General features: G+C 38.2%; 1 protein-coding gene across 1 annotated transcript in view; it reads left to right on the top strand.

Annotated features, from left to right (window-relative positions):
* PSMD1 (proteasome (prosome, macropain) 26S subunit, non-ATPase, 1) overlaps nucleotides 1-14,066 on the top strand; it is a 119,959-nt gene that overhangs the window by 38,575 nt on the left and 67,318 nt on the right. Inside the window, exons 11-16 of the mRNA XM_006866800.1 lie at nucleotides 1,221-1,299; nucleotides 2,550-2,723; nucleotides 5,206-5,317; nucleotides 6,203-6,399; nucleotides 7,991-8,086; nucleotides 9,196-9,260. Coding sequence (XP_006866862.1) covers nucleotides 1,221-1,299; nucleotides 2,550-2,723; nucleotides 5,206-5,317; nucleotides 6,203-6,399; nucleotides 7,991-8,086; nucleotides 9,196-9,260 — 723 coding nt within the window. The remainder of the gene's footprint in view (nucleotides 1-1,220; nucleotides 1,300-2,549; nucleotides 2,724-5,205; nucleotides 5,318-6,202; nucleotides 6,400-7,990; nucleotides 8,087-9,195; nucleotides 9,261-14,066) is intronic.

The raw sequence follows: 14,066 nt of genomic DNA on the forward strand, positions 1-14,066 counted from the left end.
CTTTCTCTAGGTTTTGAATTGTTTCCAATGCTGTATCTGTCTTACTTGATTGTTCTTGTATCGTGTTCCTGACTTCTTTCTAATTTTTCTCAACTCCATTGTATAGTGTTTTGAAACATTTTGTAATCATATTTCTGAATTCCTTCTCAGGCATTTCCAGAGCCTGCCCATCTTCCAGTATGGAGTGTAGGTCTTCTTCCAGCTCATTTGCCTCAGTAACTTTATCTCATTTCTGGACATGTGCTGATATGGTCATCTGCTTCTGTTTTTTGGGTGTATTCAGGGTTATCTGTGACCTTAAAACTTAGATGGGTGTGTTTTTTGGTATTTTTTATGCTTTCTGATTGTCTGTAGGTAGATGTGATCAGGAGATGAGCTTCCCTTTTCACTCTTCTTCCTGAAAAATTTCAAGATGCCGGTGTTGGTCGTTTTGACGTGACTCAGGATTTAATTTTTTGCCTATTTGTTTTTTAGTCTGCCTATCTTGCTCCACAATCCCCGTTCAGGGTTTTTTCCTAATGATAAACAGTTAAGACCAGCTGTGGCCGTTTTGCACTGCTTTTTTTTTTTTGAGTGGAAACTATCACTTTAAATATCGAGATAAGTGTGCATGTGTAGTAGAACCCTCCGGGGGTGGGGTGGGGTGGGGTATCCACTCACTCAGGTACCCCCTCTAGTCACCAGAATGGAGGTGCTCAGCCAGCAAGAGGCCAATGAGCAGATAATAAAAAAAAGAGAATGTCCACACCTTTATCTCTGCATTTCTGTCAGGTGTCTTTGGCTGCTCTGATCCTTCACCTGCTTGGTCTCGCCCAAGATGGTGTCTCTAGGAGAGCTGAGCATCTTGAATTAGAAATCAATGGAATTCTTGCTTCTGCTACAAATTCCCTTAGCTGTAAGCCTTCAAACCTTCTAAATATTCCTTTATGTGTGGTTCAGAGTTATGGCACCATCCCCTGAGCCTGTTTGGTCCAGTATTCTCTGTTATTGCTGATGGAGCTCTTCACTGCATTCCCACCCAATCTACCATCTTGTTTGTTCTTAATTCTGAAAATATTAAGAGTAATTCAGAAATTAAATTAGAATCACCAATAACTTGAGCTTCATAAAGTAAAATGATTTGAAATTGTTTAAGGTAAATTTTTAATGCCTTTAACCAGAGTGTTAAAACCTTTATGGAATGTCGTTTGTTTCACTTACTTTTCCTTTTTTCCTTACAGAGATAATTTGGAGTGGTTGGCCAGAGCCACTAACTGGGCAAAATTCACAGCTACAGCCAGTTTGGGTGTAATTCATAAGGTAATGTACAATGAGGAATATAAATAGGCATCAACAGAAGCAGTTTTTCTGGGGTTAAAAAACAATAAAGAGGAGAGGTAATGCAGAACAGAATTTCACATTCTCATATGGTCAAGACTTTTTGGATCTATAGATGGTAGATGAACCGCTTCAGTTATTTCTGTGAGATAATCTTTAAATGTAAAACAATAACATTCCCTCTCGTCATCTTAAAACTGAACACTAGTTCAACTAGTTAAAAAAAGAGATCTGCCTTGAGCGTTATTACCTTCTTTAAGCACTTCTCTGAGATCAAGACGTTCTGGTAATGTAGTAGTCTCAAAGGTGAGTTTGACACGACTGTTCAAACTCATCAACCGCTCCTCGGAAACCCTGTACAGGGTTCCTATGAATTGGAACGGACTCTGGCACTTAACAACAACAATATGGAATCAGACTGACAACCGCACCTTATAAGACGAGGTAGGAACCTCAGAGGACAGTGAGTTTAATGCTATGAGGGAGGAACAAGTCAGAAAAGGAGAGTGAGAACAATTGCTATAGCTCAAAGAATATAATCAATGTCATTGAATTATATATGTAAAAATTGTTGAATTGGTTGCTGTGTAGTTTCTTAAAAACAACAAGAGATTTGGGCATAAATAATAAAGATTTACTATCATTTCATTGACAGAGCCCTGGTGTGGTTCTGTAGGATAAGCATTGGACTGTTAATTGCACAGTTGGCAGTTCAGACATACAAGCCGCTCTTGGAAGCTCTGTACAGGGTCGCTATGAGTTGACACTGACTTGACAGCACACAACAGCATAATTCATTGACAAGTACATTTTGTGAAGCCAGGTCAGTCATTGTATTGAAAAAGATGGAGTGTAAAATAAATCTGTGTTCATTTTTAAGAAAAGATAGAAATCCTTTTCTCATGAAGACACTGCCTATGCCATTTCTCAAAGGTTGGGTTGAAATTAGTTATCTACATAGTACAGCATGAATTTGGAGAAATGTTGTAAAACAGAAATCCTGACTCATTAGTGTTGTATTCTGATCATAGTGTGATCCGGTCTCTTAAAGGCTTTCTTGGTTTGTGTGATAAAGTGATATAGGAGAGAAATCTCCTTCCTCACCTCTGCTGTCTTCCTTTTCTTTCAGGAATTGAATATTCTGTAGAAAAGACAATACTTTTAGAAACTCTTGTTTTCTCTTTTCCTTTCTTCCTCTTACTGACAATCTCTCTTGTGGCTCAAATTCACAGGGTCATGAGAAAGAAGCATTACAACTCATGGCAACATACCTTCCCAAGGACACCTCTCCAGGCTCCGCCTATCAGGAAGGTGGAGGCCTCTATGCATTGGGTCTCATCCATGCCAATCATGGTGGCGACATAATTGACTACCTGCTTAACCAGCTTAAAAATGCCAGCAATGATGTAAGTGTTTGAATGCAAACTCAATTTCCATTACTTAAAATTCCTGGAAAACATCGTTTGACAAATTATTGTTTGTTGTTAAGGGCCATCAAGTTGGTTTCGAGTCATATTGACCATAGGGTTTTCAAGGAGGGGCTGGTGAGTTTGAACCACCAACCTTGCAGTTCAAACTGACCTTACGTTCTAAATACACACTTTCCCACAGCACCACACCAGCACTCCAGTTACTGTATTGTTGTTAATGCCATTGAGTGACTTCCAATTATTGTGTTGGGAGTAGAAATTTTGTACGGTTTGGAGATACTTAAAATAGTGCTACTATTCTCATTTTTTTTTTTTTTTCTTTTCTTTTTTTAAAGTAATTTACTGTCCTTTATAAGTTAAAAGTGTGCTTTTCAGTCTTTCAAAACCTCTGTGTGATAGTCAAAATATAATGCCAGGTGTTTATAAAGCATATATTCCCCCATATTTAAAAAAGAACATTGAAACCCACTACCAGAGTCAGTTTCAACTCGTAGCAAAGCCCTCAGGCTTTCCAAGGCTGTCAGTCTTTATGGAAGAAAGCTATCACATCTCTCTCCCTTGGACCGGCTAGTGTGTTTGAGCAGGCATGTGCTTACCTACTGCGTCATCAGGGCTCCTTTACTTTAAGAGTCTTGAAATGCTAATTTCTCAGTGGCTTTTAGTGATCCTTAGTTTAATCCTATCATTGTATACAAAATTAAGGTCCAAAGAGATTATATTGTTATTGTTAAGTGCTGTCAAGTCAGTTCCGACCCATAGCGACCCTGTGTAGGGTTTCCAAGGAGCAGCTGGTGAGCTTGAACTGCCAACCTTACAGTTCAAACGGTTTTGCAGTCTGGCGCATTAACCCACAGCGCCACACCAGGACTCCAAAGAGATTATATATATTCTGAAATCAGTATTCTTACTTGTTTTGTTATTTGGTCATTTTTTAAATATAATTCTTTTTAGGAAAGTGTATTAAAGAGTTCTTTTCTTACTTTAGGAACCTTAGGATAGGATTTCAGACTTTAGTGAATACATTTCTGCATTCTTAGAAGGCTTTCAGAAGAGTTCTTAAGTGAGCCACAGAAGCTTGTCCTCCTTCATAGAATATATTGCGGCCAGTTGTTATGTTCCGACTCCTAGCGACCCCGTACAGGGTTTCTGAGGCTGTAAATCTTTACGGGAGCAGAAAGCCTCATCTTTCTCCTGCGGAACAACTGGTAGTTTCGAACTGCTGACCTTGTGGTTCGCAGCCCGATTCGTAACCACTACGCTATCAGAGCTCCTTGAGGATGATGATCTATATCAATTAGTAAGCCACCTGCCTGAAAAATAAAACTTCATGTCCTCTTATTTCATGTTCAAATGATCAAATAAAGGTTTTTGGTTACCTGCAATAAAAATCAGACACTAACTTAAACAAGGAAGAATTTATTGGAAGTAACTTGTGTAATTGATGGAAAAGCTAGCAAATCATTTGTGAATCACAAGATAAAGTGCTAGGGCATCTCTAGGGATCCAGATAACAGGAACTAGTGGAGTAGTCTCTTAGGACCTTACTTTTAGTATGAATCAATTGGAAACCTGTTTGGCCCATGAGTCAGTCCATTTAAGGAAGGTTAAAATTCCAGAGAAGAAATCCCTAATTGACCTACTTCAGGTGAGAAGAGAAGGTGTGAGCTTGTTAGTTGGCAGTCCCACTAAGATTTGTACCAATGGACGAGGAATGTTCAGCAAAGCAAACTGAAGTGCTGTAACACATTCAGAAGTGATAGGTGACCACTAAAATGCCTGTCTTCAATATGAAGATCAGTTTTGTGCCCTTGACCCCATTTTCTTGCCCTTTCTTCAACAAGCCTGTTCTGTTATTGTATCTTTTCTCCTTCTCAGCACTGCCTTTCTCCTCAACCAGCGAGCATACACAGATCATACCAAGCCTTCAAAAAGAGGCCCCACGTTCCTGGACATTTGCATCTCCCTCTAGTTGTCCAGTCTTTTTTCCTCCCATCTCATTTAAAGCTGAAAGTGTTACATGTGGTTTCTCCACTTCCTTTTCACCAGCTCACTTTGGGGCTTTTTTATGTGACAGCAAGTATCATTCTGTTGAAATTGAAAATGCTCAGGTTACCATAAGTTAGCCATCTTTTTATCAAATTCTTTCATCATTCTCAGTGTATCATCTTTTGTTGTTGTTATTGTTGTTGTTATGTGCCGTGGAGTCGATTCCGACGCGTAGCGACCTTGTACAGGGTTTTCCAGGCTGTAAATCTTTACGAGAGTAGAAAGTGTCATCTTTCTCCCGCGGAACAGCTGGTAGTTTCGAACTGCTGACCTTGAGGTTAGCAGCCCGATTCGTAACCACTATGCTAACAGAGCTCCTTTTATGTGTATGTAATTTCAAAATGTATTTTGAAATTAGAATATGAACTTGTACTTTGAGTACAGGTCACCAGAGCCAATACTTTTCCCCCAGATCGTGCGACACGGTGGCAGTCTGGGTCTCGGTTTGGCCGCCATGGGGACCGCGCGACAAGATGTATATGATTTACTAAAAACAAACCTGTATCAGGATGATGCTGTGACAGGTGAGTGACATTTTTCCTGAAAGACAATTTTTCATAATAATGAATGTTAACTAAAATATTTGTTTCCTAGCCTCTTTTTAAAAATCTAATGCATGTCTCTACTTGAAGAAGGTGTGGATTTTACCCTATTGGTCAAAATCATCTTAAAAACATGTTTTATGCAGTATAGACTTTTAAAGTGGCACATCTTCTGTGGCTAACTGTACAACTAACTGATTTTTATAAGTAGGAATTTATTAGACGTGTTTGTATCTGCTTGTATCATAGAGCTGTCTGTTGCTTAGTATGTAGATTGCTGTTACTACATGCCATCGAGTCAGTTCCGACTCACACTGACCATGTATAGGATTTCCATGGAGTGGCTGACGGGTTTGAACTGCAGACCTTATGGCTGAGTCCATTGCTTATCCTACAGTGCCATACCAGTATAGAGATAGAATATTATAATGCCCTCTTGTTGCTAAATTCTGTCAGTGTTTAAAAGGGAGAAAAGCTATAAATGCATGGATGTACATCTTCATAAAGTGTTCACCATTTTATCAGATTTGTTTGAAAAAAGTGCTATCTAAAACTAGTGGCTATAAGAGGCTTCAAAAAGTTTGTAGGAAAACAGAAATGAAACCATGGAATTTTCCCACAGACCTTTTGAAGTCCCCTCATATTTGATGTTGTTGTTAAGTGCTGTCAAGTCTGTTCAACTCGTAGTGACCCTGTATAGGGTTTCTGAGGAGCAGCTAGCTAATGGACTTGAATCGCCAGCCTTGCAGTTAGCAGTCTAGTGCTTATCCTACAGCATTAATAGATTCTGTTTCTGAAAGGTATGTTTTATTGATTACACATATAACTTGACTCTTAATCTTTTCTGATTTATTCTTTACTCTCTAGGAGAAGCAGCTGGTCTGGCCCTAGGTCTAGTTATGTTGGGTTCTAAAAATGCCCAGGCTATTGAGGACATGGTTGGCTATGCCCAAGAAACTCAGCATGAGAAGATTCTGCGTGGGCTTGCAGTTGGCATTGCATTAGTGATGTATGGGAGGATGGAAGAGGCTGATGCTCTCATTGAATCTCTCTGTCGCGATAAGGTGAGATGACATACTGTTTCTCCTCTTCGCCCTTGCGCTCACTAACCATCTAGTTGTCGCCAGCATTCACAGAAAAACTTAACCTCTACTGGAAATGAACTCTGTTCCCATCACATTACGTGAGTACATTTATTGGTAAAACAGCTCACAAGATAGTTATTCTAATAAAATTTAGGAATTAAAAACATTGAATGGAAGTGGTGAAAGGAATCTGAGGATTTTGAATTCAGACAAGACTGGATTTGTGATTTTTTTTTTTTTTTTTCAGGCAAGCAGATCCAGAAAAGTTCTTTAGGAATAGATTGATTTCTATTAGAAGTAATGCTTTAAAAATTATTCCATAATTCATAATGATAAAGTTTATTTCATTGTTTTTTTCCCATCCCAAAACAATGCCAGTCTGCGTGTTTATTTATTTTGTTGAGGCTTTCCCCCCTCCCCCATTATCTTGTTTTGTTTATACAGTGGCATTATATATGGTAGGTAGTTAGTGGTAAGTGATATTGTCTTCGGTAATTCCTCAAAAAAGAACCAATGCTATCATTTATAGGAAACTTACTACTTCATTTGCAGCACTATCAGACTCTATATCTCTTCTTCCTCTCTTTGCTAGTGCCCAAGAATGAAATGATAAGGAAGAGTTAGATATGGAATTAGAGCTTAGCTTCATTGTTGTGTGTTTGGCAAGTGGAAATTGAGTGTCATAGAGCAATGGGTATTGGTATTCATTTGAATTTGTGCTGCCTAAAGAGTGTGACTTGGATCAACTATCAACACTCACGGAAGCAGCAGTCAGGAAATCAAACGATGTATTTATTGCATTAGGCAAATCTGCTGCACAAGCCCTTTTTAAAGTGTTGAAGAGCAAAGATGTCAGCTTGAAGATTTAAGGTGCATCTGACCCAAGCCATGGTATTTTCAATGACCTCATATGCATGTGAAAGCTGGACAGTGAATAAGGAAGACTGTAGAAGAATTGATGCCTTTGAGTTATGGTGTTGGAGGAGAATATTGAAAATGCCACGGGCTGCCAAAAGAACCAATAGATCCGTTTTGGAAGAAGTGCAGCCAGAGTGCTCCTTGGAGGCCAAAATGGCCAAACTTCGTCTCTCATACTTTGGACATATTGTCAGGAGGGACCAGTTGCTGGAGAATGATATCATGTTGTTAAGGTGGAGGGTGAGAGAAAAAGAGGAAGACCCCCAATGAGATGGATTGGCCAAGTGGCAGCATTGATGGATTCAAGCATGGCAACAGTAGTGAAGTTGGCCCAGGATCGGGCAGTGTTTCGTTCTGCTGTACATAAGGTCCTATGGGTCGGTACCGATTCGATGGCACCTAACAACAAAAACAACAAAAAGTGTGAGGCAAGACATTGGGAATTAAGAGAGTTATTTCTTCCTGTATGAGAGTCTTAAATTTCCCTGTTCATTTAAAAAGCTTTTCTGTCAACCACAGAATAGTTCACCTTGAGCTTATCCTTTCCCATCTAAACCCAGTTGCCCTGATAGTGTCACTGTGCCTGTTGGACTGCAGAAGTTACTGTTTAAAATGATCATTTCAAATTTCAAATTGAATTATTCTTTCTTAGGACCCAATTCTTCGACGGTCTGGAATGTATACCGTAGCCATGGCTTATTGTGGCTCTGGTAACAACAAAGCTATTCGACGCCTGCTCCATGTTGCTGTAAGTTATCTTCCCTTTCTCGGGGATATGGTGAAGGAAAGTCTATAGAGGGACTGGAATAGGTGTCTAGGTGTTTCATACTTCCTGATCACCAGCAGAGGTCTTAGGTTCAGGTGGTTGGCCACTGCACACAATAGATCATAGCCGGGCACCAGTTCCCTTAGCTTTTCAGAGGGTTGTAGAACAGGATGAGAGCATGCCAGCATGAATGGATTATCTTAAAGCCCTCAGTGCTACTTCTGAACTTCCATTCCAAGGGGCAACCTTTGTTTATAAGGCGCAAGACTTGTGTGAGTATGTCCAGCCATCCTAGGCTAGGGAAAGCTGACATCAATGTCCAGGTGCTTCTAAGAAGCATGCTCCAAGAGACACAGAAAAGCCAGGGGCTGGTGTCCAACAGGCATCATCTACTCAGAGTCATCCCCATGCTTCTGTAGTTTATCAATAATAAAGTTGCCTGGTGTCTTAACTCATTTGGTGTTTTGTGCCACAGTACTTGGAGAAGGTAAACCCGAGGTCATCTCGGAGAAAGGGTTAGAACTGTTATTATTAACACCTTCCTAGAGATAGTCACATCTCACAATGTATTTATTATTAGTAATTTTTCCTTGATCCGTGCAGTATGGTGTGTTCTAAGAATGTATATTTTGCGTGAACATAGGACATACTTTTTGAAAATAAAATGCATCAAAGCAATGGTTAGATTTTTCTGTCTCACAAAAACTATAATCCAGTTGACAGAGTCCTTAACAAGTACCCCTGAATTTTAATCCACTTCAAGTTTAAAGACTTCTAAGCCATTTTCCTCATGTGTCACTCTAGGATAAACACTGGACTACTAGCCACAGGGTTGGTGGTTCAAGCCCACCAGCTGCTCCAGGGAAAGCCTGACCTGAGTTGCTCTGAGTCAGAATGGACTCAATGGCACTTATCAACAAGTCATTTTCAGCTGAGTTTTTCTCAGCTGGAAAAATACTTCATAATAAAGGAATGATATATGAGTATTATGTCTAATTTACATTTTAATGATGGTGGCCTCTCCTATAAGCTTGGTCTAGTAATGGAATGAATGGTTTAATGTAATTGTCTGGTAAAATGTTTCCCTCCAGGTAAGCGACGTTAATGACGATGTCAGAAGGGCAGCAGTAGAATCACTTGGATTCATTCTGTTCAGGTAATAATTTCTACCTTCAAATTCTGTTTGTATTCCACTTCTGTTTGTAGTCAATAACTAAGTAATAGCTCGGTACCTAAAGACTAGAGTTAGGTTCAGAGTGAGAACCATTTAATAAGATGAGTGTTGTTCATGTGAAGGGAATCCAAGTACTTCACGGGAGCTGAGGACCAGTTTGTGGAAGAGTCAAATGATTTCTTTGTATCTATTTCTTCTTGACTTTCTCTTTATTCATTTAATCTTTTTAATCCAGTAACGCCTTCTCCAGTACTCTTCCTTCTAAGTATATTGATAATTCATTTGAGTTATTTTATTTATTTGGGTTTTTTTATATAGTGTTCTTAAAGCTCTTTAATGAGAATGAAAGCTAATAGGCCTTATTTAAATAAAGAAGGGTGAACATCTTTCAAATTGGAAAATTATTTTGAATTTTCAGATTTGGAGTTAAAATGTACCATAAGATATTTGTGAGTTAGAGACCCGTGTGCCTGGCTTGCTGAATCTTGGCTTAGCCATTTACTAGGCTGTATGAATTTAGGCAAGTTATGAAACCTCTTTAAGTTTCAATTTCCTCATCTGTAAATGGGAGTAATAGTACCTATCTAAGAAGAGCAGTTCCTAGAGAAAGTTATCATGCTTGGTAAAGTGGAGGGTCAGCGAAAAAGAGAAAAGACCATCGGTGAGATGAATTAGCACCATAGCAGCAACAGTGAGCTCAAACATAACAATTGTGAGATGACACAGGACCAGGCAGTGTGTATCATTCTGTTGTGCTTGGGGTCACTATGAGTCAGAACCAACTTGTTCTGTGAAGGGTAAGCTAATTAATATATAAGTAGCTTCAAAAAGTTAGTGGGAAAATGAAATAAAAACACAATGGGATTTTTCCACATACTTTTTGAAGCCAGTTACATCTAATCCCCTTAGCGTAGCATAGCACTGGTAAGCACAGTTGAGGCAGGTGAAGTAGTTCTAGTTGTGATGCTGGTGCTGGTAGAGGCACTTCTTCTGATCATTCTCCTTATTGTCTGCTTAGCTCCAGCCACAAACACCAATGTTTCTTTCAGTCTAAGAGACTGTATCTTAATATACAGTGAAGGAAATTCAAAGTACTATTTTCAGCTTTATTTGGATACTCCCTGCTCTGCTACAGCTTATTTGTGATGAAATTAAGTTCTAAGAGACATGTTAAATAAGTCAAGTCTCTCATGTCCTTTTAATCACATTAGAAAGTTTCTACCGTAAGTTCCCTGGTAGTAAAGCTCTGTTGTAAATGTAATTTAAATTCAACAAATATTTATTGAAGATCTATTGTGAATGTATTGTTGTATTCGCTCTTTAACATCCCAGGTAGGAAGTTATCCATTTACTGTAAATATTTTCTTCCCATTGTTGATAAAATTGTGGAATAAAACAGAGCAAAGCAAGCACAAATAAGTTTCTTCCTACACTAGTCAGTTCTTTTGAATGAGGTATTCAGCTAAATACTATTCTCCTTCACTGTTGTCTAAGCTGTTGTACATGTCCAACTTATTCAGAGATACTGTAGAGGCTTAACAAAATCCTAAAGAAAATGCATTATTTACCTAGATCTCCAAGTTGCATACCTCCAAAACAGGAAATGGGATTCGTTGGATATGACTGTTTCTTGGCAAATCCATGGAAACGGCAGATATTTCTTGATGCCTTTTTAAGATCTGATGGGACTTCAGAACACCTTTAGTTTCTTGAATCTCTTTTTCCATTTGTGAATAAAGGAATAGTTAGCCACTATTACCATCTTTTTTGTATTTTTCTCATTTTTTGTTATCCCTCCAAAATTCGTTAACACTTCTGTAATTACATCCAAGAAGGTAGTTCATTTAGTTTAAAGACTTGAATTCATTGAAGGCATCCAGGCTTACTGTCATCACCTGTTTTGCATTTTGATGAGTTGTAACAATAGTACTTTGTCTCTGTACAGTTTAAAATCATTCTCCCGGAAAGAATTAAAAAAACCCAACAACAGCAATAATAACTGGCTGCCATCGAGGCATTCCAAGTCATAGTGGCCCTGTGTAGAGTTTTGAGGCAGTAAATCTTTACCAGAGCAGAAAGCCACATCTAGATCTCGCAGTTAGCTGTCCAGTGAGAGAACAGAGGAAAGCAGCAGAGAAGTGCAGTCACTGTCTTTCTTTCTTGTCCATCTTCTTAACGTGCTTTTCAAGCCAAGTCGATGCCCTAGATTTTGTCCTTGCCATTGAGAAACTTTGGGGTTGTTTTCCTTGTCTGTGAGCTAGATAATTTAGGCTGGAAAGTACACGTTTTCAGATGTGCCTTTAGGAATTGCTGTGGTGTATAAGAAATCCTACTCAGGATGTTTTGTTTCATTAGTATCAACGTTCATTCTTCTCTGGTTGTGATTTCTATTTCCTACCAAGACAAATGAGTGGCCTAGTGTGTATATTCTGCTTCATATAAAGTTAATGGGTTTTATAAAAACCTTTTTTCTTCTTAACCTGACAGTGATTTGCTTTCTAACTAACAAAATTAATTTTGTCTTTGTTTTTTCTGTAACTGGCACACATGCTAAATTACTAGTTTTAGCTGCAGATGTCTCCCTTGAGCTGTTTTGAGACTTTGTTAAGTAAGTTCTCTACTACCTAGGATACTCCCCCTCCCCCTTTTTAATTGTCATAAAAATATATTTAGACATTCATATTGTCTTTTCAACCAAGATATTCTTCAACTCGGGTATAGCTAATGAGTTACTTAGATGCTTACTACTTCTAATGAACCAATCTCAGTTCTCTTTTCATGATTCTTTTAAGTAGGAACTGAAGAAATCTTTACAAGTCCTTTTTACATATTTATTAGCCAACCTCTTTAAATGCGGAAGCATAAAAATAAAGGAAGAAACCAGAAGTTTTGCGAAACATGTTCAACTGGTCAAATCTTAGCAAAATTGAACTTGCTATGGTAGGGTTCTAGGACCTGGGTCTATTACGTGCTGCGCCATCCACATGGGCCACTCCTTAGTGAACATGGGCCACTCCTTAGTGAACATGGGCCACTCCTTAGCGAACATGGGCCACTCCTTAGAGACCCAGCTTCGTTCTTCTCCAGTGTCTTCTCGTGGAGTTGTATCTGATTTTAGTCCCCGTTTTCATTCTAATCCATTGGAGAATGGCATGATTCTGCTTTTGTTTCTTGGCCAGGAATCTCTTGATCCTAAAAGTCTTTATGAGAAGACATTGTGAAGATGGTACGTAGCAGCGGTCACACGATGGCGAAGAAAGGAAGAGTACAAGTCCTGTTATCTAACATTCATCAAGAAAGAGAAATTCATTGACTTGTCTAGGTTCTCTCTATTAGGTTAATGCTGTTTTCCTAGAGTAAAAAATTTTTAACTTGAAAATTATTTTCTTCATTTTTAAAAGAAAAGGAAATTGGCTCCCAGCATTCCATTGCCACAGAACTAGGAGTGATAGAGTTTGGATTCACAGCAGGTCTCATATTAAGCCCTGTTAGGGTTCTCCACCATTGAAATCTAAATGTGATACATATTTTCTGTGGGCTGTTCTTTGTTTCTGCCTCAATATCTTTGTGTTTATTGTGTTCTAGATACTGTGACTTTTCTTTGTCATTTATTATTCCTCTCCTAGACTTTTGTTTTTCCCTCTCCATCAGTCAAAAAAATATAAAATAAAATGAAAATTTCTAAATTGTTAACAATTCAAAAACATTTTAGGAAAATGCTGAGATCTGTAGTCATACATATTCCTAGTATCCAGATATTGTGAGAAACTGGGTGCCTTCATTGACTCTGTTAGTTGCCCCAAAAAGATGCCAGTGAGGTAGGAAGTGAATATTGGATAACTACCACACCTTTCTTCAGGCCTTTCAAATCTGGGCATTGAGAGTTCTGGTGCCTTTAATTCATTTTATCCTAAAAAGGTGCTTTCTCTTTAATCTAATAAGCTTTCTCTGTAAAAGAGATCACACTCCATGCTGGATAAAATATGCTTTAGATCATCAATCCGAGTGCACGGTAGACTGAAAGTCCTTTTGAATTTGTAGGAAAAACCTTTAAAAGGAATTGTTTAAAGTCTGATGATTGTCTTTTGTTCTTTTATGCCTTATTGCTTTCAACACTTTACTTTATTCAAAAGGTACTAATATCTACAAACTTTATTCTCTAGAAACATTTTAATTGCTGAATAAGAATAGGTTTGTTATCAAACTTTCCTATTCCTTCCTGACTAGTGTAGAAGATTATGCCGCTTAATTCCTCTGATGTGTTTGTTATGTTTTCCTTATTGTTTCACAATTTGATAAATTCTTTTGAAAAGTTAGTCTATTCCTTTTTTAAAAGGTGAGACTATTAAAGTCAGTTTGTTGCCATAGGAATATTTAACTATTGAGATTTGCTGAAAAGTATACAGATTTCTTGAAAGTGTTTTGATAATAGAAACACCAGTTATGTATTAAAATGGTAAGAATTTTGTGCTATGTCATACATCTTTAGAACTAGTTGGTACTCAAATTGTATTTCCTTTTCTAGAATCTTGTGGAAATACTAGAATTTTCTCATTGATTATTGAAGAATCTCAGCTGTAAGCAAGGATTTTTTCCCCCCAAAAAATGAAAGCTAAGTCGTTTGTATGTATATACTGTTTAACCATATGTGTAGGCAATACAGAGCATATGGGAAGATAGTTCTGATGTAGATTACTTCTGGAGAGAGCTTTAAGAGTACCAGTATTTAGGTTTTCTCAAACATATGTGCCATCAAATGAATAAAATGGAAAAGTTCTCAGAGTAGTA

This window comes from Chrysochloris asiatica, unplaced genomic scaffold, assembly GCF_000296735.1.
Source record: "Chrysochloris asiatica unplaced genomic scaffold, ChrAsi1.0 scaffold00096, whole genome shotgun sequence".
In the NCBI taxonomy this organism is placed as follows: Eukaryota; Metazoa; Chordata; class Mammalia; order Afrosoricida; family Chrysochloridae; genus Chrysochloris; species Chrysochloris asiatica.